Source organism: Lepidochelys kempii, chromosome 27 (genome assembly GCF_965140285.1).
Source record: "Lepidochelys kempii isolate rLepKem1 chromosome 27, rLepKem1.hap1, whole genome shotgun sequence".
In the NCBI taxonomy this organism is placed as follows: Eukaryota; Metazoa; Chordata; order Testudines; family Cheloniidae; genus Lepidochelys; species Lepidochelys kempii.
In genome coordinates this window covers 6409643-6433035 of record NC_136406.1, presented here as the reverse complement: position 1 = coordinate 6433035, position 23393 = coordinate 6409643, and the positions used below count along the sequence as shown (strand labels likewise).

The following is a 23393-nucleotide window of genomic DNA, read 5'->3' as shown; positions in this document are numbered from 1 at the left end:
GATAGATAATGAGATAGCAAATATTATAATGCCACTATATAAATCCATGTTACACCCATACCTTGAATACTGCATGCAGTTCTGGTCATCCCATCTCAAAAAAGACATACTAGAATTGGAAAAGGTACAGAGAAAGACAACAGAAATGATTAGGGGGTGGAACAGCTTCCATAAGAGGAGAGATTAAAAAGACTGGGACTATTCAGCTTGGAAAAGAGACGACAAAGGGGGGATAGGACAGAGGTCTATAAAATCATGACTGGTGCAGAGACAGTGAATGAGGAAGTGTTATTTACTCCTTCTCATAACACAATAATTAGGGGTCACCAAATGAAATTAATAGGCAAGCAAGTTTAAAACAAACAAAAGGAAGTATTTTTTCACACAACGCACAGTCAACCTGTGGAACTCCTTGTCAGGGGATGTTGTTAAGGCCCAAAGTATTACTGGGTTCAAAAAAGAATTAGATAAGTTCAAGGAGGATAGGGCCATCAATGTTTATTAGCCAAGTTGCAGAAAAGGACCTGGGGATTACAGTGGACGAAAAGCTGGATATGAGTCAGCGGTGTGCCCTTGTTGCCAAGAAGGCCAATGGAATATTGGGCTGTATTAGTAGGAGTGTTGTCAGCAGATCGAGGGAAATGTTCAGCACTGGTGAGGCCACATCTGGAGTACTGTGTCCAGTTTTGGTCCCCCCACTACAGAAAGAATGTGGACAAATTGGAGAGTCTGGCAAAGGGCAACAAAAATGACCAGGAGGCTGGAGCACATGACTTACAAGGAGAGGCTGAGGAAACTGGGCTTGTTTTGTCTGCAGAAGAGAAGAGTGAGGGGGGATTTGATAGCAGCCTTCAACTACCTGAAGGGGGTTCCAAAGAGGATGGAGTTTGGCTGCTCTCAGTGGCGGCAGATGACAGAACAAGGAGTAATCGTCTCAAGTATGGGAGGTCTAGGTTGGATATTAGGAAACACTATTTCACGAGGGGGGTGGTGAAGCACAGGAATGGGTTACCTAGGGAGGTGGTGGAATCTCCATCCTTAGGGGTTTTTAAGGCCTGGCTTGACAAAGCCCTGGCTGGGATGATTTAGTTGGGGTTGGTCCTGCTTTGAGCAGGGGGTTGGACTAGATGACCTCCTGAGGTCTCTTCCAACCCTAATCTTCTATGATTCTAAGATGATCAGGAACACAACCCCATGCTCTGGCTGTCCCAAAGCCTCCAATTGCCAAAATGGGACTGAACAACAGGGGATGGAGCTCTTGAAAATTGCCCTGTTCTCTTCATTCCCTCTGAAGCATGTGGCACTGGCCACTGTTGGAAGTCAGGGTACTGGGCTAGATGAGCCAGTGATCTGAATCAGTCTGGCCGTTCTGATGTTCTTGTGGATAATATAAAAGAGGATTCGGAAATAAAGGAGCAGAAATAAGTCTTACTCTCTTTGGGATGCATATCATTTGACTGTAGCCTCAGATGCAGACTACACTCTGGGATCAATTTATTCACCACTGAAATGCAGTCACCTCTGGGGAGCAATGCAAAAGTTGATTAAAAACTCACAGCAGCAGTGCATAATTGTTTGTCATAGGAAGTAAGGATACCATGCTCCATTGAAACTGCAAAGGGGATGTAATTACCAGCCCCCTACTCTTGTGAAAAGTGTTGCGGGGTCATGAATGACCACAAATGGTCAGGGATTTTGTTTAATGTCTCATTTCAAAGAAAGAGTGCAGCACAGTGCATCTGTAACCAAGTGTCAAGTCCTAGGACCTCTGAACAGAGAGGCAGAGCTATTTCTGCTGGTTCAGCCTGATAGCCAGACCAGATGGGCCCTATTAAGTTAAATTCAGAAGTATAGAAAGGTTGAGTGTTTCTCTGCAGAAGAAGAAACTAGGGACAGTGAGGGGAAAGCCCTCTTCAGGAGAACAGCCAAGTTCTGGGGAAAGCTTAGGCTCAGGTTTAGGGTTTGTTCTGTTGTTTTTCAAGTACACAATAAGTCCCCGGTGTGTGCATGCTGTGTTAGAAGCAGGTTCAGGAATGTCACCTGCTTATAGATCCATAGCGCCATGCCACAACCTTATTTCAGTTCTGAAAAGGTGCCACTTATTTAATCAGCAACACTGCAGCTCAGAGCTCTCCCATCCAGATACTGACCGAGGCTAACCAAGCCTCACCTGTGGGAGCTGACTAGCTGGACTAGCTATGGAAACCTTTATCCGATGTTATACGTGAAACAGCAACTCCAGTATGTGATCTCCAGAGAGATGCATTGCAAGTGCAGATCAGACCCTGCCTCTCACCCTACGCTGCACACTGGCTGCGTGAGCCTCTTTACCTGCACCCCTGCTCCTAGGTGATTGGCACTGCGTGTGCAGACAAAAGGCTGCCTAATGCATGCTTTCTTGCTGTAGTCACTGGCCTTCCATCATGCTCTGATTTCTGACTCCACATGTTTCCCTCTTGTCTTGTGTTTCTTTTCTGTGCAGGGGACGCTCCTTTCTGTACTCCGGAGCAGTATAAGGAATGTGCAGAACCTGCGCTGGGTTAGTACACTGGAGGGGCTCTCCGGCCCATTAGGTCTGTTTTTGATGGCCGGCCTGGCTCTTTGCAGAGTATAATGGCTGTGTCAGATGCCCCAAAGCTGCCTGTACCCTCTTTCCCACTGGGCCAGGATTAATCTGGCAAAGGCAGCACAGGGACAATTTCTGATGATAGCCAAAATGTCATTGAATGCATGTTCCTCCAGTCCCTTTGGACCATGTTCTAACTTCATTCTGAACCCTGCATGCTTAGAGCTGAAGGTGCCAGAATAAAGGACCACATGAGCCATATTCTTACGCCTTGGGGACCCCTGGGGCAGCCACAGTTCGGAAGTGGCACATCGGGCTGCGGGGCAGGCCGAATGGAGAAAACACCCGACGGGATGGTGTAACCCCATTAACACAGAGTTACTACTGATGTCACCCGCACCCCCCATACAACGTCCTTCCTCAGCTGGGCCCTCTACTTTCATTTCAGGGGGCGGGAGGGGATGTTAAAGATACTGTGCAGTTTTCCCGAACATTCCCGCTGTTGTTCCCAGGTGCTTGCAGGAGCTCTCAGCGGCACTGTGTTATTCTCCCCCGTATCCGTGTACCTGACCAAAGCTTGGGGCAGGGGCCTTCGAAGGTGAAACCCGCTACATTAGGGGCTCCCTTCTGATAGGAAAAGGGTAGGCGCTTCAAACCTCTTTGGGGAAGGGACCATCTTTCTGTTCTGTGTTTGTACCCCACCAAGCACAGTGGAGTCCTGGCACTACCTGTAATACACCTAATAGCAATAAAAATTCACAGCACCTAGCACAATGGGGTCCTAGTCGAGAACTGGACTCCTTGGCGCTATTCCAATACAAATAAATAATAATTAATATAGATTGTGTCAGATCTGTGCTCTCTATGTTCCAGCATGCAGCCACTTCCCACTCTGGCCCAGACAGTAATAGAAGCAGCTGCTTCTTATCTTGACATGTTACTAAAAGAGCACTTCTGCCCAGCTCCTCCACAATGTTCAGCGCTGTGTAAATATTATGCCACAACTTATTAAAGGGGCCGTGGAGTACAGGGCCCCAGGGGATTTCACAACCCAATCTATAAATAAATAGATCTGGTAAATAAAATGCCACAACTCTCTTCGCCCAATGGTAGCTGCTGTTGCTTCCCCAAGCTCTGAGACATGCCTTCTTATGAACAGATGGAAATAATTGGATAAAACTTTGTGTCCTGAAAGGGACAGAAACTTTACAGATCTCTGGTGAGATGGGAGGGTGTGTTATTCATTATTTCAGACTCTAATGTGTTCTATACCGACTTGATCTGATTTATTCACATTTGTGTGCATAAATTACACCAGAAACAAAGCAGTCCCAACCCAGAGAGAGCAGAAATCATGCCATGGGAACTAGGTCAACTGAACCCTGGGTCTCAGATACATTCTGACCCCTAGGGATTCAGATAGCTGTTGGTTTAGAGAGACTCATAACTCCAGAGCTAAGGGTATAACCAGGGTTCAGTGGCTAAGCCTCATTGTCTCTCTCTCTCTCTCTCTCTCTCTCTCTCTCAGACACACACACACACACATCTATTCTCCTGTAACATTTAACGAGATCAAGCTATTCCTATGGCATCTGGGGGTGGGGGAGACTGCGTTTTTGTGCTGTTTGTACAGGCCTAGCACAATGGGGTTGTGGTCTATGATTGCGGCTCCTAGGCGTTATCACAGCACAAATAACAAAAAATTATCTTTTTTTCTGGTTCCCTTCAGTCAGCTGAGCAGTGATGACGGGGCAGAATGAAGTCTTTCCATCACTTTCTATCTTGTACCAGCTTCACAGCTTCATTCGTCTTTAAACTTTTTTTGATCTACATCCTTCTTCACCACGTCAGTCCAGTGCATCCACAGTGTTTCTCTGGTTCCTTGCCCTCTGGTTATATTACCTTGTATGGTATCCCCTCCAGGTCCAGACCACTGCAGTTGTCTTTCTTGAATCTTCTGCAACAGCTTTATTTGTTTCCCTAGCAGTTTTCTTATCTCTTCATTTTTTATTTTCTGCAGTCTTGAAATTCTCAGTATTCCCCTCAGCCACTTCATTTCTGCTGTCAAAATCTGGCGTCATGGCTTTCCTCTGACTGCAGATTTCTGACCTATACAGCACTGTCAGTGATCTCATATATGTTGATTTTTGTTTTATTGAAATGTCATTAGCCTTCCAGATCATGCTGAGTTTTCCAAATGCATAAGTGGCTAATCCAATTCTTCTCTTTACATCATCTTCATAATTCCCTTTCTTCGCTACCAGTCCTCCAAGGAACACGCATTTCCCTACTTGTTCTAGTTCTTTGTCTCTGAGTTTGACCTTTCCGTCTTTCTCTTGTCCTCCAACTGGTGGCATTTTGATCTTCTCCAAGTTGATCTTCAACCCAGATTTTCTGCTTTCCTGGCCTACCTTGTCTGTAAATCCTCCTTGGTCAATGCTGTGTGGTCAATATCCAAGGTTATGCACTGTCCTCCCACATAACATGACTTCTCCAATTTCATATCTCAATGCTACAGCCATCACTGTGTCCAGTACCAGGTTGAACAAATCCAGGGATAGAATGCATCCTTATCTCACTTCTGTGGTTGTCCCGAACCATTCCATCAGCCTTTTTGTCTGCTCTCACCACCCTCATCAACTTGCTGTAGACATTCTCTATTACTTGCACTAATTTTTCAGGGGTGCTACACAATCTCATAACTTGCCACAAGCCTTTTGCCAAATGCTATCAAGAAGCCTATTTGAAGTCTATAAAATGGTTGTAACAGGTTTGGTTGTATACTATGTATTTCTCTGGTGTCTGTTTTATCGCAAATAACTGATCTATTGTATTTCTGGGCTAGTTCCTCTGAAAGCGCCACTTCCACATTCCCCTTCTGCAATGTCTTGGTGAATGGTTTCCCCGGCAGACTCACTACATAGTGTTTCTGAGGGTTCTCGCACTCACTCTGATCTCCTTTTTTTGTAGATCGGTACTACAATTACTTTCCCCTGTTCGCTTGGTACTTGCTCTTGTTTGTCGACCTGCTTGAGTAGCTTGTGCATTGCCTTTACCTTGGAGCAGCTCTGCAGTTACCTTGTCACTTCTCGGCGCCTTTTTGTTTTTCAAACTTTCTATTAAGATCTTAGCTTCTTCTAAGAATTCCAGCATCTGCTCTCCCTCATTTGTGCTGGGACGCTTCTCCGGGGCTGTTTCGTCTTCTATGTTCTGCACATTGTACAGCTCTTCAAAGTATTTTTTCCATCACTTAGTCTTTCCTTGTTCATCCTCAATTATTTGTTCGCACTTGTCTTTACCACTGACCTCTTCAATTCATATCTCCCACTCAGTTCTCTTATCTTGTGATACAACCCACAGTTCTCTTTGCCTATTCTTCTCCTTCTTTACATTGTTCGCTTAACCCAGTTGTTTCTGTGTCTCTTCACTTTTGCTTTTATCTTTATGGTGAGCCTGTTGTACTCAGCTCTTAGACTCACATCCTCCTTTTTATTCTCCTTCAGCTTCCTATGCTTGTCACTCGGCTGCAGCGCTTCAGCTGTTATCCTCCTTGACCTTGTAATCCTAAACTTGTTCAGCCGCTCTCATAATCACATTTTTACACTGTTCCTTGTCTCTTCAAGGCTCATTTCTTCACCAGAGAGGTGATGTTTTCCCGCACATTCTTTCCTCATATCTGACTCTTTGAACTTGCCCATGTCATAGATCTCAGTTCTTGGCACTTTTCAGATTGCTCTCAGCCTCCACTTCATAAATGCCAACAGTAACATTTGATCTGGTCTGATATCAGCCACAAATGATCTGCACAACACATTTGATTTCCATCTGTGATTCACAAGCACAAAGTCTACCATGTTCTTCTTTTGCCCATTAGGTGATAGCCATGTCCACTTCCTCCCCGGCTAACTTTGTGGAAATAGCATGGTCGTTGTCAGCAGATTGTTGCTTAGGCAGGAATTTAATAGCCTTTCTCCTCTCCCATTTTCTTCACCTTATCCAAATCTGCCTACTGCTCCAGTGCAGGAATTCCAGTCCTAGCCTACTTTCACATTAAAATCTCCCATCATCATAACATGTCTTGTTTTGAAACTTATGGTATAGTTTTCTGTAGAGCATTATAAAATGTATCACTTTCTTCCCTGGGGGCTGCTGAGGTTAGCACGTGTATTTGTATTATTGTAACTCCATGAGATTTGATTCTGAATCTCACCTTCAGCATATAAGTAGATAGCAGGTTAAATGCCATAAGAGTCTGGTGTGGCTTAGGCTTTATCACCAATGCAACTCTGTCCTGGTGTCCACCGTCTTCTCTTCCCAATATCAATATCCTATGTGCATCGTGGGAGAATCCTCTTTGCCTTCCCATCTTGGTTCACATAGACCAGTGATTTCCCACTCATATCTTTTCAACTCATACATCATTACTGCATGTCCTCCAGCCTGGTATACTGTTCTTCCATTCCATGTTCCAGGAAGTCTTGTCCTTTGAGTTCATCACGTAATTCCCTGTTCTACATACTGTTGTGTTTACGTCTGTTCTGATCTCATACTTTTTGCCCCTGCCTCAATGTCTGATCAGTGATCGCAGCCCTTGTTTGTCTGGGCGACAGCCAAGCTGGATACTTTTCTTTCTCTTTCCAGTCTTCATTCAATTTCTATGGTCCAGTAGTCTCCACGTGTTTGACCATGACTCCTTGGCTTTGTGCTTGACCAGTGTATCATAATCCATCTGCACCAAAGCTCTAAGCTATCCACTAGCTTTCTCCATCCCCACTCCCACCAGTGTTATACTTTGAAGGTTGGTTTGCTAGCTTCACCATAGGAGACTTGGTGAACTTGGACAGCCATATGTTCCCTTTTGCAAGTGGCTATTGCTGCTAGCTATGCTCACAAGGTTTAACATGCCAGCAGAGGCAAGGTCCCGGGGCATGGTCCCAGAGGCAAGGTCCCTGTGCTGCAGAGCACACATAGCTACTTGGAGCCACTAATGATTGACGAGAGAGTTGCTAGGACCAACTGCAAGCAAACACCCCATGTACGTGTGGCTGTTTACTATGCAGAGCTCATCCTAATCACCCCAACAAACAATAATAATAGTATTTGGGGATCATTGTAGGCTCAGAAGAGAATTTTCTTGCTGAGTTTCAGAAGTTTGGGATAAACAGTTGTGAAACAGCAGACCCTCAGAAACACTATGTAACATGCCATCTGATGTGTTCACAAAGAACCTTAACTGTGACACAGATGGGCAGATGGGCCTGCAGAGTATTTCAGCATATGCCTCACTAATTGTATGTTCTGTAGATGAATATACCCATAAGTCAGTGAGGTGAGTGTCGGAGCAGTGCATAGGGACGTGTGCTGTCTTCGAGTTAAGGTTGTTTGTGAAATGCCAAATATTTGCATGTCTGTATTGTCTTTAGCTGTGTGGCCAAGCTGTAAGGCTCATGGGAGGAATATTAATAAAAATTCCCTTAAGCTGGTCATCTCCATACTGTTTAATCTCTTGTAATTGTCATGTAACACACCCCTGACACCACCTTAGCTAAAAGCAAAGGATAGAAATAAAGGGTAACATTTTTCTAAAGCACCTAAGTGACTTAGGAGCCTAAGTCCTTTTTTAAAGAATGGCTTAGGCACTTGGGGGCCATATTTTTAAAGACATTTAGGTAACTAAAGACACCAGGAAGAGCCTAGTAGCATTTTCAAAGGTGTCCAAAGGGAGTTAGGCACCTAGGCGGTTTTAAAATCCCACTAGGCACCTATCTGCATCCTTAGGCACCTAAATACCTTTAAAATCTGTCCCTAAGGCCGTGTCTACACTACGGGAACTGTAACAGCACAGCCGTGGTGCCATAGCTACACTGCTGTAACCCCGTAGCATAGACACAGCCTACAGCTATGGAAGGGGTATTTCCATTGTTGCAGAAACACAGTCTCCTCGAGTGATGGTAGCTAGGGGTGACAAAAGCATTCTTCCATTGACCCAGCTGTGGCTACACAGGGGGTTGGCATAGCTTTGGAGCTCAGGGGTGTGGATTTTTCACACCCCCTGAGAGATGCCGCTATGGCAACCTACTTTTTAAGTATAGACCAAGCCTAAGTCACTTTTGAAAATGGGGCTTTTAGGTTCCTAAGCCACTTAGATGCTTTTGAAGATTTTACCCACCATCTTCAAGACCCCAATCCCTCCAGTAAGGCCTTTATCCCAACGCAGCCTCCTGGATTCCCCCAGGGTGGAGACCAAACCTGGCTGGAGATGGAAGAGCTGCATAACATTGCATATGCAGCCATTATAGAGCACCCTCTTCCTTTGTCCACCCCCAGCAAACCTGGGCTCTGGACCAATCCTGGGGAAGAGCTGTCTCAATCTCCCAGGCTGACAGGAATGGCTGCAGCAGAGGAGGGATGGATTGAATGGTTGGAAACTCTGCCTCTTCTTATCAAAGAGTTGGCTTGTTCAGCCCTTCCCTGGACAGGGAAGTCCCTTCCATCCCTTCTTTGCTTTGAATCATCAAGAAGAAAGGGCTTGTTCGAACCACGCTGCCCACCAACTCCTGTGAGCTGTCTGGGATGCTCCCTGAGACCCACTTCACCCTCCTGTTTGCAGGTTTGCTTGCTGAAAAGGACAGCAATTACTGTATCTGCAGGATGCCGTGTAACCTGACCAGATACAACAAAGAGCTCTCCATGGTGAAGATCCCCAGCAAGACTTCAGCCAAGTACCTGGAGAAGAAGTTTAACAAGTCTGAAAAATACATCTCGTAAGTGAGGGTACTGGCCCAGTGCTGCTGGTTCCTCCCTTTTCACAGTGGTGATGGCATAAGTGGGTGGCGTGAGCAGACAGGATGGCTGTGCTGGGGTCATGCAGCCTAGGGGCAAGGAGAGCTCAGTTCTGTTCCCAGCTGTGCTGTCACTGGGCAAATCACTGCCTCTCCCACCATTTGCCTTGTCTATGTAGTTTGTAAACTCTTCAGAGCCGGGACTGTCCCTCACAATGTGTCAGTGTAGCGCCCAGCCCTGCAGGTCGCTGCTCTCTGTTGGGATTGTCAGAAGAGGCTGCTTGCCCCAAGGATGCTGTTCACATTTCTGCAGGCATCACTAACCGAAAGCCGAAGCTCCAGAATCTTTCTGACAGGAAAGCTGAAGTTAAAGGAGAACGCGGGCACATGCAGAGTCGTTAGCTGAGCTCTGCAAAGTTGTTTTGCCTGGTGACTTGCCTAGGTCCTTGATACAAGTTTCTGCTCTGCTGAGAGCTTTCTCTGTGACCGTGGCCAGGTCATTGAGCCTCTCCATGCCTCAGTTTCCCCATCTGTACAATGGGGATAACAGCCCTACCCTGCCTCCCAGCGGGGTTGTGAGAATAAATACAGTAAAGATTGTGAGGTGCTCAGATGCTACGGTCATGGGGGCCAGAAAAACACCATAGATAAATAGGTATCCTCAGCCTCATTGATTTCATGAGAGAATAGCATCTGTAAAACAGGGTTACCCTGGCCAGATAGTTTCAGGACCTAAACCCTCCTCTGCTAACACCACATTCTGGCTACATCTTCACTGCAGAAGTGAGTGTGTTTTACATGGAGCTACGGTGTAAAATTCAAGCAAAGGCAAGGCACTGGTAGCTGTTACCTGAGTGTGGCTATTCAAGGTCAACCCTCTGCATTGGCTCCATTAGCTTTTAAATCAAGATAGCTATCGCAATGTGAAAACCACGCCTTTTACTGCAGCAAAGACATTTTTCTGTGCTGTGGGCGCAGCCCATATGAACCTGGGATCTAGAGGGTGGATGGGTGGAATTAGCAGTTTGATGCATCAGAGAAGAAATTAGACTCTCCCTCTCTCTTGCTGTGCCCATGATCAATATGGAGGCACTGGTAGTAATTCCATGTGTTGAGCGTCCTTGTGCCACCTGCCATTCTCCACAGGCTCACCCCTCAGGAGAAAGACGAAATCAGTACTGGGTGTCTCTTTCTAAAAAATGTGCACTTGCTCAACTACAAGATTTGGGCTAGGTGCAGGAATCTCGGGGTGAGGTTAAGCAGGAGATCAGACTGGATGGTCATGATGGCTCCTTCCGGCTTTAAAATCTCTGAATCTCAGCTTGTGTTGGTGAAGCTGCCAAGGCCTCTTCAGAGAGAGCAGCAGGGACAGTGGGAGAAGGCAAACTAGTCCCACTTCATTTCCTGTTACAAGGCAAGTGCAGCGGCTGGGGGCTGGTGTCCTGATGGCTTTGTCCTGTTTCTGCAGAGAGAATATTCTCGTGCTGGATATATTTTTTGAAGCACTCAACTATGAGACAATTGAGCAGAAGAAAGCATACGAAGTGGCAGCCTTACTTGGTAAGTGAAGATCTTATCATACAGATTTCTGCCTTTGTGTATGGGTGTGGGTGGGTGGAGGGGCGTGTGTGCAGAATAGATGGCGGTGTGCAGTGGGGCGTGCAGGTTGAGTGTGCACACAGTTTGTTTTTTAATGGCCTGGGAGATGACCCAGGGGTTTTGGAGAACTGGCAAAGTAACCGCACCTGTTCTTCCATCGTGGTCTGTGAAGGGGTCCACGCACTGCATGTGCGTCTCCTTGTGGCTGGGTCTGGGAATTAGCTCTTGCCCCATCTGGTGTCCCTTTCCCATCAGTTGCTTGCACTGTGGCCCTTCTCTCTCTCCATGACTCAGGCTGCTCCCTCTTTGGCATTCGGCCCTTGGGCTAGGTCACTGTGTAGTCCTTCCCCCCGCCCCCCTTCTGCCCCACCCCGCCCTTCCAGGGTAACCAAGTCCCACAGGACAAGCGATCTGGATGCCAGTTCGGGCTTGGTGACACTTTCCCAGCAGCTGGAGAGGAACCCAGGCCCACCTGCTACTCCAGGTTCCAGCCCAGGGACTTTGCGACTAGCAACCTAGATCTGCTCAGTCTCAGAGCCTGTTTCTGTTTTCTTGGGCTCCTTCCTACCCTCCTCTCTGTCTCCTTGCCTATCTCTGGGCTTGCCAGCAGAGCTTCCTCTGCTCCCCATAGTTACTTCACCCCTCTTGGCCTCTTGCCTGACTCTCCAGTCCAGGGCAGGACCCCAGGGTTTACTATCCCCCTGGACCTCCTCCTTGTCCCTGGCCAACTCCCTTTCCCTGTAAGGAGCAACTACAGCCCCTTCCCTGCAGTCCCCTCCTGCTCTCACTTCCTGGCTTTATCACCCTACCCTAGCATCTCCCCAAAGCTGGGCTTTGTCTGCCATTAGCCCCTAACATTAGCCCCCTGGTTCCCCTCCCAGTGCAGCATCTAAGGTTAATTGGTCCCTGCTGGCTCATATTAACCCACCCAGGGCTTGCGTGGGGTGGACACCCTCTCACGTGGCCTGAAATCCATTTCTGGCTTTCCTGCCATCGCCCAGTGGGTGAATGGCCCGGGCCTGGGAGCAAACCCTGCAGGAGAGTGGAACCAAAGCTAGTACAAGCCGTGGCCAGCAAAGGTCAGTAGGAGCCCAGTCCCTGAGGAATAGGGCACTGACCCCATCTTTGCTCCATGTAATTGCTACCTTATGCAGAGTCATCGGGACATGTGGCTGATTTAGCCCAGTGTGCTGAGTGGCACAGGGAGTTGGCAAGGCGCTGTGACACTGCTTCCAGGTGCTGGCTGCACTGTGGCCCCAGTCACTCGTGACTGGAGATTGTTACTCTCTGGGAGCCTGTGCATGACTGGCTGGGTCCCAGTCCAGTTCTTAGTGAAACCCTTGCCCAAATCTCCATTAATTGTTTGCGTGGGCAGAGAGGCCAGGACTGAATGGGAGTGAAGTGCAGTGGTGTGGGAAGCTTGCCCTGCTCCTGCCCATGCGGTGCCCATTCTGTCCAGAAATACAGGACTTCAGTCTCCAGCGCTGGCAGCCCAGTGCCTTTCACCTGGGCTGAATTCATTCCACCTTTCCCACCACCAAAGCTGTGACACTTCACTCTGTGGTACTGAGCGCATATGGGGTACCAGACAGAGCACTAGCCTGGGATTCAGGGGCCCTGGAGTCCATTCTCTGCTCTGCTGCAGAGCGCCCTGCGTGACCTTGGGCAAGTCCCTTAGTCTCACTGTGCTATACCGTGAGAATTCCTGCCCTGCTGCACAGCAGGGTAAGGTGGGCGACTGCATTGTGAGGTGCTCAGATATTGCAGTGACAGGGTCATAGATAGAAGGGAAGTGCTCTGCATTGTTGTCTGTTTTCTGATGCACCATATAGCTAGTAAGCTGGTGTCCAGCTATCCACCACCTGCCTCTCACCTAGCATTAGGTTATAAGGGCCTGATTTGGCACCAACACTTCTGGGCAGCTAAATTTGTCTCTTTAAATGAAGAGAGACACTCGGAGGTTAAATCTCCCAGAGGAAGGAAACAAATTGGAACTAAAAGAAAAGGAGTACTTGTGGCACCTTAGAGACTAACCAATTTATTAGAGCATAAGCTTTCGTGAGCTACAGCTCACTTCCTCAGATTGGAACTGGAGACAGGCTGCAAACTCGGATGGGGGTTGGGCTGACGGGGGAGCTTACCCACTTGAAGTCACCTGTTGGGATCTGATTTCATTCCCATACCTAGGTGAATCCTTTTAATTCTGGTTACTACAGCTCCCAGTTCCTTCAATTACAGGCTAGAGCCAGGACAGAATCAAGAGCTACAGTTCTTTTAACCCTGTCTGGCTTCTTTGAAGCAGACAGGCTGGCTGTGTGCCCCCCACCTCCAATCCCCTGTGGCTCACTGCTCGGAGCTGAAGTACAATGCCACAAAATTTGGGGCCATTGGCATCTCTGTTCAAGAGAGGCCCAGGAATAGCAGCGGGGGCCTATGAGCCAGGACTGAGGTGCATTGCAGAGAATGTGGGGTGTACAGTGAGTCAGCAGCATGGGGCATTAGCAGAGCTGGGGGAGGATTGGAACAGGGATGCGGGGTTGCTGCAGGTCAGGTCCGAGTTGCGAGAGCAGAGCTGTGTGTGCGAAGCTCATGTGCCTGCATTGTGCTTAGCTCTGGCTAGGGCTTTGGGTCCCTTGCTTTAACAAGCTTTGAAGTCACCCACCATTCCAGTTTAATCCCATGGCTCTGGTCACAGGCCGCAGGGCGAGGGTGGCAGTTTTTGTCAGTGTTTCTCTGCAAACACTGAAACGGCGCAGCCTGAAAGCTGCTCTCTGTGTTGTTCCAGCCAGACGAGTGAGGGGAGCTGGATTGAACCAAATATTTGCTGTTGACAAACGTCCTCCTGGTCTTTGCAGCCCTAATGCTAATGCATTGCCTCAGAGCCCTGCCCAAAACAGCCTGGCTGCAGTAAGGCTCCCGCTGTAAGCACCCAGCTTCCCCACAGATCCTCAGGCAGTGTCTGCTGGGACCTACTCCCCCTCCCCTCACCTAGAGAGCAGGGACCTGCCCCTCCCTCACCTCTGGGCCTCACACAGAGCAGGGACCTGCCCCTCCCACGCCCCGGGCATTACACACAGCAAGGACCTGCCCCTCCCCCACCCCAGTCATCCCACAGAGCAGGGATCTGCCCCTCCCCCAGGCCTCACATCAAGCAGGGACCCACCCCTCCCCCACCCCGGGCATTTCACAGAGCAAGGACCTGTCCCCTCTCCCCCGCCACCCTTGGGCATTTCACACAGCAGGGACCTACCCCTCCCCCAATCTTGGGCATTGCACAGAGCAGCAATCTACCCCCTCCCACCCATCGGGAATAAGGGCCCATGTCACTGCAGTGACAATGGTGCACTGAATGTGGGTCACTGGCCTGGCTCCGGGCCCAGGCGTGGGGTAGGGTCATCCAGAACAGCTCTCCAGCACAGGACAGCGGCTCGTCTCCCCAACCCGGGACCGAGACATGGTCAGTCTGAATCTGGACTCCAGCAGGGTCTGGAGGCTCAAAGTGGGGGAAACGGGCCATGGTCCTGGCTGGCACCTGTCAGCTGCAGGAGCCAGCCCCATTGCCCAGCCCTGCAGGAAGCCTGGAGCAGAGCGAGACACCTGACATTGCTGGGGTGCTGCAAAGGGCGCCCTGAGACTGGCCCCGTCTACAGCCAGTCTCCCCGGCAGGCAGCACTGACAGTAAAGCACTGTATTGTGTTTATTACAAGCCAGAAGATGCGGGGGATGGGGGAGCCTGAAAAATGCAAGCAAGAGACCTGTCATGTCTCAAGCCCGGCAACAGTTTTTTGAAGTTGTGCCAGTAATGAGCACCATAAACCCTAATTGAAGTTGTCAGCGTTGCCTTGTGTAGGGACAGCTCCCTCTCCCGCAGAGCGTATCTGTCAGCAGGGCACTGCCGGGCCGGGGCGAGGCAGGCTGCGGAGACAGGCCTCGGTCACTGAGCTCATGGGCTGGGAAGCCCACCCAGCCTCTCCCTGCTCATGGTGCCCAAGTCTGGGTCTGTCAGGGACGGGGCAAGAAGTTTTGGGACAGAGCTGGCCAGTGACAAAGGAGCAGGGGCAGAGAGCTGAGCCCTCATAGAATATCAGGGTTGGAAGGGACCTCAGGAGGTCATCTAGTCCAACCCCCAGCTCAAAGCAGGACCAATCCCCAACTTTTGCCCCAGATCCCTAAATGGCCCCCTCGAGGATTGAACTCACAACCCTGTGTTTAGCAGGCGAATGCTCAAACCACTGAGCTATCCCTCCCCTACTCCTGAGCGCCCCTCCCCCCCCCCCCGCCGCCCTGAGCAGTTCAGGCCTGCATGATGGCCATGGAGGTGCTTGGCCAGGGAGTCTCAGATGTCTGCATATGGCGGGTCACAGCCTAGCTCAGAGGCTGTCTCCTGGCTGTGCCTCATCCCACAGAGGGACCCTCACAGCCCATGCCCCCCACCCCACTCAAGGGTCACTCACAGCCCCAGCCCCCACCCCACCCATGGTCACTCAAAGCCCGTGCCCCACCCAGGGTCATGCATGGCCTGCACCCTTTCCAGCCCCGAGGTCATGCACAACCCCTGTCCCCTCCCCACCCCGGGGTCATGCATAGCTCATGCCCCCTCCCCACTTGGGGCTCCTGCACAGCCCGCTGCCAACCAAGGGGTCACATGCAACCCACCCCCCCCCTCCCCACCCAGGGGTCATCAGACGTTTCAACCAGCAAACCTGCCAACACTTGACACCGGCCATGGCAATATGATGGTCGTGGGTGGCCGAGGCTGGGGGGTGGAGCTGAGGGATTCGGAATGTGAGAGAGGGCTCCAGGCTGGGGTAAGGGGTTGGGGTGCAGAAGGGGGTACGGGCTTTGTGCTGGGGGTGTGGGCTCTGGGGTGGGGCTGGGGATGAGAGGTTTTGGGTGCAGGAGGGGGCTCCAGGCTGGGGGGTGGGGCCGAGGGATTCAGAGTGTGGTTGAAAACCGGCTGCCTGCCAACCCTACGCAGGCTCCATGTCCCATCGGGGTCACCCGTTCATTTACAGATCAGGATGGTTTTCAAGAAGGAAACCTCTTGCAGTATATTTTTTCGGAGGTGGGGGGTGCTCTGAGTCAGAGGCATTGTGCCCCCTCCCTGCACCAGGGGGGAGGAGCACACTCTGAACTGCAGTGACCGTGTCCTGCTTGGGTCGGCTGGGGGCTGAGCTGGACCCCCCCTGCCTTCAGCAGAGCCATGACAACACATGTGCCTGCTCCCCTATTTTCACCCGGCGTGAGGGGCTAGCCACAGCCCCCAGGCCTGCTCCCACGGGCCACACTGAAATCTCCGCCTTTGAGCAGGTCAAGGGCTATTCCCATCCTGGCAGGGGCTTTCCTTGGCATACCAAGCCCCCTGCCGCCCGCCTTTGTGTTTCTCCATAGTAGGTTTTCCTGCTGCTCTCCTGTTGCTTTGATGAAAGCGCAGCTTCATTTGTGTTTGTGCTGTGCCAACCTTAATCACTTACAAAGATTTTCCTGGGGCCCCCTCCATTAAATCTGTCTTCTCTCTGGCTCTCTGGAGCCACAAGGCAGGGTCGCATCTTGCTGCTCTGCGCCTAAATGAATAGTGGCTGAACACCCTTCAATAAACTCGGTGTCGGAGTCAGTCCGAGGCAGCTCGCCCCGGGCAGAATTAGGTGAAACCCCGATCGATGGTGTTGCCTCCATGCAATCGCTGAGCCACTGCGAAGAGCGGAGCCATGCTTCAAATGGGGTTTGTTGCTCACTGAACTACACAGACCCAGATAATTTCATTACGTTTGCTTGAGTTCAGTCAGAAATCACAAACAGGGCATAAAATATTCCTGGAACTGAGGTGGGGCAGCCTCTTTGATCTGAGAGGAAGAGAGAGAACCACATTCGTCTCTCCAGTGACTCGTTGTTGGAAGTGGGGTTACTCCAGATTTACGCCAGCACCACTGAGATCAGTTTGGCCCTAAGTCTGCTGAAGTCAGGGGAGTTACTCTGGATTTACTCCATGGTAGTCAATGTCTGGCCCTAACTCCACTGAAACCGGAGGTGCGGGGGCAACCCTAGATCTGCCACTGCCCCCCTGCAATGCCTAATACGACTCAACAGTTCTGGAGCACCAAGCCAGGGAAACACTTCACAACCAGTGTCTAGTGGAATCAATCAAGGAATCAATTCTGAAGCACTTAGAGGAGAGGAAAGTGATCAGGAACTTTCACCAAGGGCAAGTCATGCCTGACCAATCTAATTGCCTTCTATGACAAGATAACTGGCTCTGTGGATGAGGGGAAAGCGGTGGACGTGTTGTTCCTTCACTTTAGCAAAGCTTTTGACATGGTCTCCCACAGTATTCTTGCCAGCAAGTTAAAGAAGTATGGGCTGGATGAATGGACTGTAAGGTGGATAGAAAGCTGACTAGATTGTCGGGCTCAATGGGTAGTGATCAATGGCTCCATGTCTAGTTGGCAGCCAGTATCAAGTGGAGTGCCCCAAGGGTCGGTCCTGGGGCCGGTTCTGTTCAATATCTTCATAAATGACCTGGAGGATGGTGTGGATTGCACCCTCAGCAAGTTTGCAGATGACACTAAACTGGAAGGAGAGGTAGATACGCTGGAGGGTAGGGATAGGATACAGATGGACCTAGACAAATTGGAGGATTGGGCCAAAAGAAATCTGATGAGGTTCAACCAGGACAAGTGCAGAGTCTTGCACTTAGGATGGAAGAATCCCATGCACCGCTACAGACTAGGGACCGAATGGCTCGGCAGCAGTTCTGCAGAAAAGGACCTAGGGGTTACAGTGGACGAGAAGCTGGATATGAGTCAACAGTGTGCCCTTGTAGCCAAGAAGGCCAATGGCATTTTGGGATGTATAAGTAGGGGCATTGCCAGCAGATCGAGGGACGTGATCGTTCCCCTCTATTCAACACTGGTGAGGCCTCATCTGGAGTACTCTGTCCAGTTTTGGGCCCACGCTACAAGAAGGATGTGGAAAAATTGGAAAGAGTCCAACAGAGGGCAACAAAAATGATTAGGGGACTGGAACACATGAGTTATGAGGAGAGGCTGAGGGAACTGGGATTGTTTAGTCTACAGAAGAGAAGAATGAGGGGGGATTTGATAGCTGCTTTCAACTACCTGAAAGGGGGTTCCAAAGAGGATGGCTCTAGACTGTTCTCAGTGGTAGCAAATGACAGAACAAGGAGTAATGGTCTCAAGGTGCAGTGGGGGGTGATTTAGGTTGGATATTAGGAAAAACTTTTTCACTAAGAGGGTGGTGAAACATTGGAATGCGTTACCTAGGGAGGTGGTGGAATCTCCTTCCTTAGAAGTTTTTGAGGTCAGGCTTGACAAAGCCCTGGCTGGGATGATTTAATTGGGGATCGGTCCTGCTTTGAGCAGGGGGTTGGCCTAGATGACCTCCTGAGGTCCCTTCCAACCCTGATATTCTATGATTCTACGATTCTATGATTCTAGTGCGTCCTGTGAGGTGGGTATGGCGATGCAGAGGGATTATTGTATTTACCACTCATTTCCAGCTGCTTCTGGAGTGGGACACAGCAGCTGTTTTCTACAGTTTCTATAGAAACCCGTTTACGACAAGAGGTGAGTGCAAGAGCTCTGGGTACTTGCTCAAGTCAGAGCTAGACCAAACGAGACCCCTGAAACCAGTAGCTGCTCCCTTACAAAGTACACGGTGGAATCTTTAAGGAGTGCTGCAGAGCTCAGTTTCACATTCCCACCAGCAGACAGCACCTGAACTAACAGCGCCGACGACTGCAGCCCCCAAAGCACTGAAGTTTCCTCGAATGTCCCCGTCAAGCTCCCTGCTGCTTATTTAGCAAGAGCTGGCAGACTCCCAGCACAGGGCGCTGTGGTGACGTGGCTGTTGGGAGCAACTGGAATTAGTGGCATTAGTGGAATTAGTGGCATGGTGAATTTTGTGGCTTTGCTCATCTCCCTCGCACTCATCAGAGGCTCCTTTTATAAACTGGAATCTCTCTTCTGTGTTGTCACACTTTTTCTAAGAAAAAAAGGAGGACTTGTGGCACCTTAGAGACTAACAAATTTATTTGAGCATAAGCTTTCGTGAGCTACAGCTCACTTCATTGGTGAGCTGTAGCTTACGAAAGCTTATGCTCAAATAAATTTGTTAGTCTCTAAGGTGCCACAAGTACTCCTTTTCTTTTTGTGGATACAGACTAACAGGCTGCTACTCTGAAAATTTTTCTAAGGGATTCCAATCCCCCCATGTCCCACCAGCCAACATGTCAGGCCAGGGATTCTCATTGCTCCTTTCCACCCGCATTCTCTCTCCTACTCCCCATCTCTCTTTGCTGATGCTGCCGCGGAGCCAGCACCCAGCATAGGCTGTCTGTTTGCTGCCCACACTTAGCATGGTACGTCCCCAGTACAGGGCCAAATCAGAGAGAGAGGGAGTAGAATCTGCTTCGATACAAAACTCCTCTGGTAAATAGCAACCATGGCAAAGTCAAATGATGCAAGCCCAGCCAGAGATGAGTGGCTCTCCGTATGTCTCCTGTGTTTGAAAAGTCCTCCTCTCTAAACATGTGTAGACCACACCCCCCATCCAATGATCCAGTGTGTATTTATGAATCCAGCTCCCATATTTCTGGGGAGGCACACGGCTCGAGTGCATCTCGTGTGCGGTTTTCAGGAGAATCTGAAAGGTCAGCATGTCACAGACTGAAGTGCGAGCTGGAAAAGGTGGCAGCTCGAGAGCCGAAGGCAGGCAGCTGTGCCCTGGGAGGTCTCCATCACCCCCTGTTCAGGTTCTGTGCCAAGAACAAATGCTGAAGCCAAGCTGGCAGGTTTGACCTCTATTTCCTGAACAGAATGCACAATTTGTCACACATGCAGTGTCTTGCCTAATGAATTACCTTTGCATCCAAGCCTTGGAAGTCTCTGTTCCCAGCAGATGGGTCCCTCCCACAATCATTCTGCAAAGGGAAGAACACTGAGGCCCAAAGACAATTCAAAGAGAGACATGCTGGGATGGAGGAGAGCCCAGAAATCCTGCACAGGCAGCAGAGCGGGACGGGAGCGATGCTAGCTGGTCAGCTCAGTGTTCCAAGGTTCAGCTGTTGCATGTAAACTCCGTGGAGCAAGAGGTCTGCCAGCAGCAAAACAGAAGTGTGGGTGGCATGGTATGGGGGAGGGTGTCACTTTTGTGGAGGAGGCAGGGCTGGCCTTATGGATGGGTGCTGTGAGCAACCACCCAGGGTGCCGTGGTCAGGGGGGTGCTGTGGCCACGCCCTGCACACACACAGAGCCAGCCTAAGGCCCCTTTAACCCTGAGGGCTGGGCCCAGAGCTGGGAGGGGCAGGGCTGGGGGGTGCCCCAGCCGGGGGCTTCTACCATGAGCCAGGCTGCAGCTGCTAGTCCAGGCCAGGCAGGTATGGGACTTTCTCTTCCCCAGCACAGGCTGTTCCCGGGGCCGGGTCAGACCCACCTCAGTGAACCTCTCCCAGCTTCAGGAAGCTCTGTGGCTGCTGGCTGGGAGGCCAGCTCTGAAGGCAATGCCGCCACCAGCAGCAGCACAGAAGTAAGGGTGGCAATACTGTGACCACTGCTATGATGCCCTTGCGACCTCCCCACAACCACCTTTTGAGTCGAGACCCCCACAGTTACAACACTGCGACATTGCAGATTTAAATAGCTGAAACCGTGACATTTAAGATTATTTAAATCCTAAAACAGTGAAATTTACCAAAATGGACCGTGCATTTGGTAGGGCCCTATACATTATGTTTCATTACGTTTCCTGTGGGTAATAGGAGTGGGGGACGGCTTGTGAACTTAAAATACCCAAGTCTTGCCTGCGGAATGTGGATGCTAAAGATCACAAGAGTAGCGGTTTGGCCTGCTGCTGTACACAGGTAGTTTGCTGCGCTCAACCCCAGAGGCAGCTGCATTCCAGTGGAGTAGTAGAGGTATTGGGCAAAGGAGGGATTGCTCAGTGGTCTGAGCATTGGCCTGCTAAGCCCAGGGTTGTGAGTTCAATCCTTGAAGGGGCCATTTAGGGATATGGGGCAAAAATTGGGGAGTGGTCCTGCTTTGAGCAGGGGGTTGGACTAGATGATCTCCTGAGGTCCCTTCCAACCCTATGATTGCAGAGGCGGCTTGCACCAGGCTCCTTTTGGGCCAAAAGCTTCTGGACAAATATAAATGATTAATGTGAGTTTGATGGACTAAATGCTGCTAGCGCTGGGCAAGATCTTATCTGCTACCCATCTGTTCGAGTCTGGCATACTGGGAGGGGAAGGCACTGCCTGGGAGCTCTGCCAGGAGGGATGTCTCCCGTCATTCTGTCATGACTCTGTGATTGTCTAGAGACAGACGGGGAAATTTTGCTCCGCCAGAAGGGAAGTTACTGCACAGCAGCGGCCAGCAGCTGGCCAGAGGCAAGTTTGGAATGGGGAGTTCACAGTCCAGCAAGGGGTGTTCAGGGTACCCATCCCAGAGGAAGCTGAAAGAAGCATTCATCAGTCACAGGAGAGTAAAGGGGCTTCTTGCACTAGCGTCTGGGGCCAGAACTCCAGCCTGGTATTGCTCTGATGCCAGAACATCTGGCCTGGCCAGAATGTGGGGAGCAAGAACACGAGAGTGGAGAATGGTTCTGTCAGCTCATGGCTGAGAAATGCTATACAATAGTATGGTGAGAGGTTTGGGCCCCTGGTGTAGTGCTGAGGATGGTCAGGCTACCTGCTCTCCACAAGTCCTCACTGCAGGAGGGCAGGTTCTCCAGCCCTGAGGGCACGTTAGCTACTTTTCATAAGAAATCTCAGCATGCTCTCGCTCTATTTCTCTCAATTTGGGATCCCTGGGATGAAAGCCACTGTCTCCATGTGACTGATGGCTGCCTCTATTGCTGGTGCATGTTGTAACAGTATTGTGTTTTCCTTAGAAGTCTGTACAAAGGCCTCATTCATAGGGGAAAAGGTTACTGATCTGGGCTGTACGGGCTGCATTAGTCATTCCGGTTGGCACTGGGCACTGCAGATGGCATTTTCCTCCTGACCTCACAACCAGGAGCATTTTCCTGGCATCCACTCTCAGACTTTCTTCTGCCTTCAGAGGGCTGTCCTCCTTTGTGGTCTCCATGTGATGAACTTCAGGAGGTGACTTCTCTCTGGGTTGCACAGCTTCACCTGCTCTGCATGAGGGGTTTAATGTGCAAGAATAGGCAAGGTTCCTAAATGGAAAGTGTATTTGTGCATTCAGTTCAGCTTCTGTGGCTCATTCAGCCCTTGCTCAGAATGTCAGCGGGGGCCAGTCGCAGTGGGATAGTTAGTGATGATAATACTTTCTCATAAAGCACTAAATTGAAAACACTCCCTTGTCTCATACGGATCATCAAACACCCATTGTATGTGAGCTCCCTGTGGACGTGACCCTATAGCCTGCTCCCCATTGCCAGCACACCTGATCATACAACACTGTTATAAACAAGCAACAGTATGGCTGTATGGGGATGGAAAAACAACAAGCATTAGTTCCTGCTAGGCTATTAGCCAAGAGGCCAACCAAAGCTTGGCCAAAGCAATAGGTCTTACAGCGCACCGTGAAGTTCACCATGGGCCATCAGGAGACAGCAGATTCCAATGCCGCAGACTCATCCACTGAGAGTTTAACCCTAGGAAATGCTACTGGCTGATCAGAGTGTTATAGCTGCAATTGCGCTCCCATGAGAGGATGCTCAGACAGAAAGTAGACTTCCTATGCCATCTGGAAGCCATAGAACACAGGGGAAAAGGATTTTATTCATGATATTTCCTCATCTCCAAGAAGAAAGGAGGTGGGATCTCAGACAGCTGAAGGTCTTCATCCACCCCTTGAGGTTCAGAATGACCCTGGCCTCTGTAATTCCCTTGTTAAACACAGATGACTGGTTCACAGCTGTTGATTTAAAGGATGCTTGTGTCCACATAGACATTGACCCGGCACACAGGAGGTCCCTACAGTTTTTTGTGGGCCTAGTCCTTACCAATGCAGAGAACCCCCCTTCAGTCTCTCTATGGCACCCAGGGTATTCCTGAAGGTGTTATTGGTAGTGGCAGCTCGTCTGTATCATCAGTGTTGTCAACGTTCCCCTTCCATGGCAGCTGGCCTCTAGCAGTGAAGTCATACCAAGAAGTACGGATAACAGCCTCGCCCCTGCTCAGATTTTAGCTGCATGCTTAGCTCCTGTGCAGATTATAGGCTTTATTAGAGCAACCCCATATTCAATCCGAGCCAAAGCATTCCTGACTAAGGACAGATTCCAGGCTACAAAGGATCGCATTGCTCAACATTGGCTGAGCCCTCAGACAATGATATGAACCTGCCTTATCCTCTTCAGTCCCATGGCCTCATGTATATATCTGACACCCTTTGCAAAACTCCATCTGTGATTCCTACAGGCCTGGCTGTGGCCAGGCTAAATGCTAAGCAAGCACAGTCTGGACA

General features: G+C 50.0%; 1 protein-coding gene across 3 annotated transcripts in view; it reads left to right on the top strand.

The window, feature by feature from the left end:
• Window positions 1–23393, top strand: part of ASIC2 (acid sensing ion channel subunit 2) — a 1322378-nt gene that overhangs the window by 1278200 nt on the left and 20785 nt on the right. For all 3 annotated transcript variants that reach the window (XM_073325645.2, XM_073325646.2, XM_073325647.1), the window contains exons 5-7: window positions 2483–2539; window positions 9177–9330; window positions 10817–10908. In XM_073325645.2, coding sequence (XP_073181746.1) covers window positions 2483–2539; window positions 9177–9330; window positions 10817–10908 — 303 coding nt within the window. The remainder of the gene's footprint in view (window positions 1–2482; window positions 2540–9176; window positions 9331–10816; window positions 10909–23393) is intronic.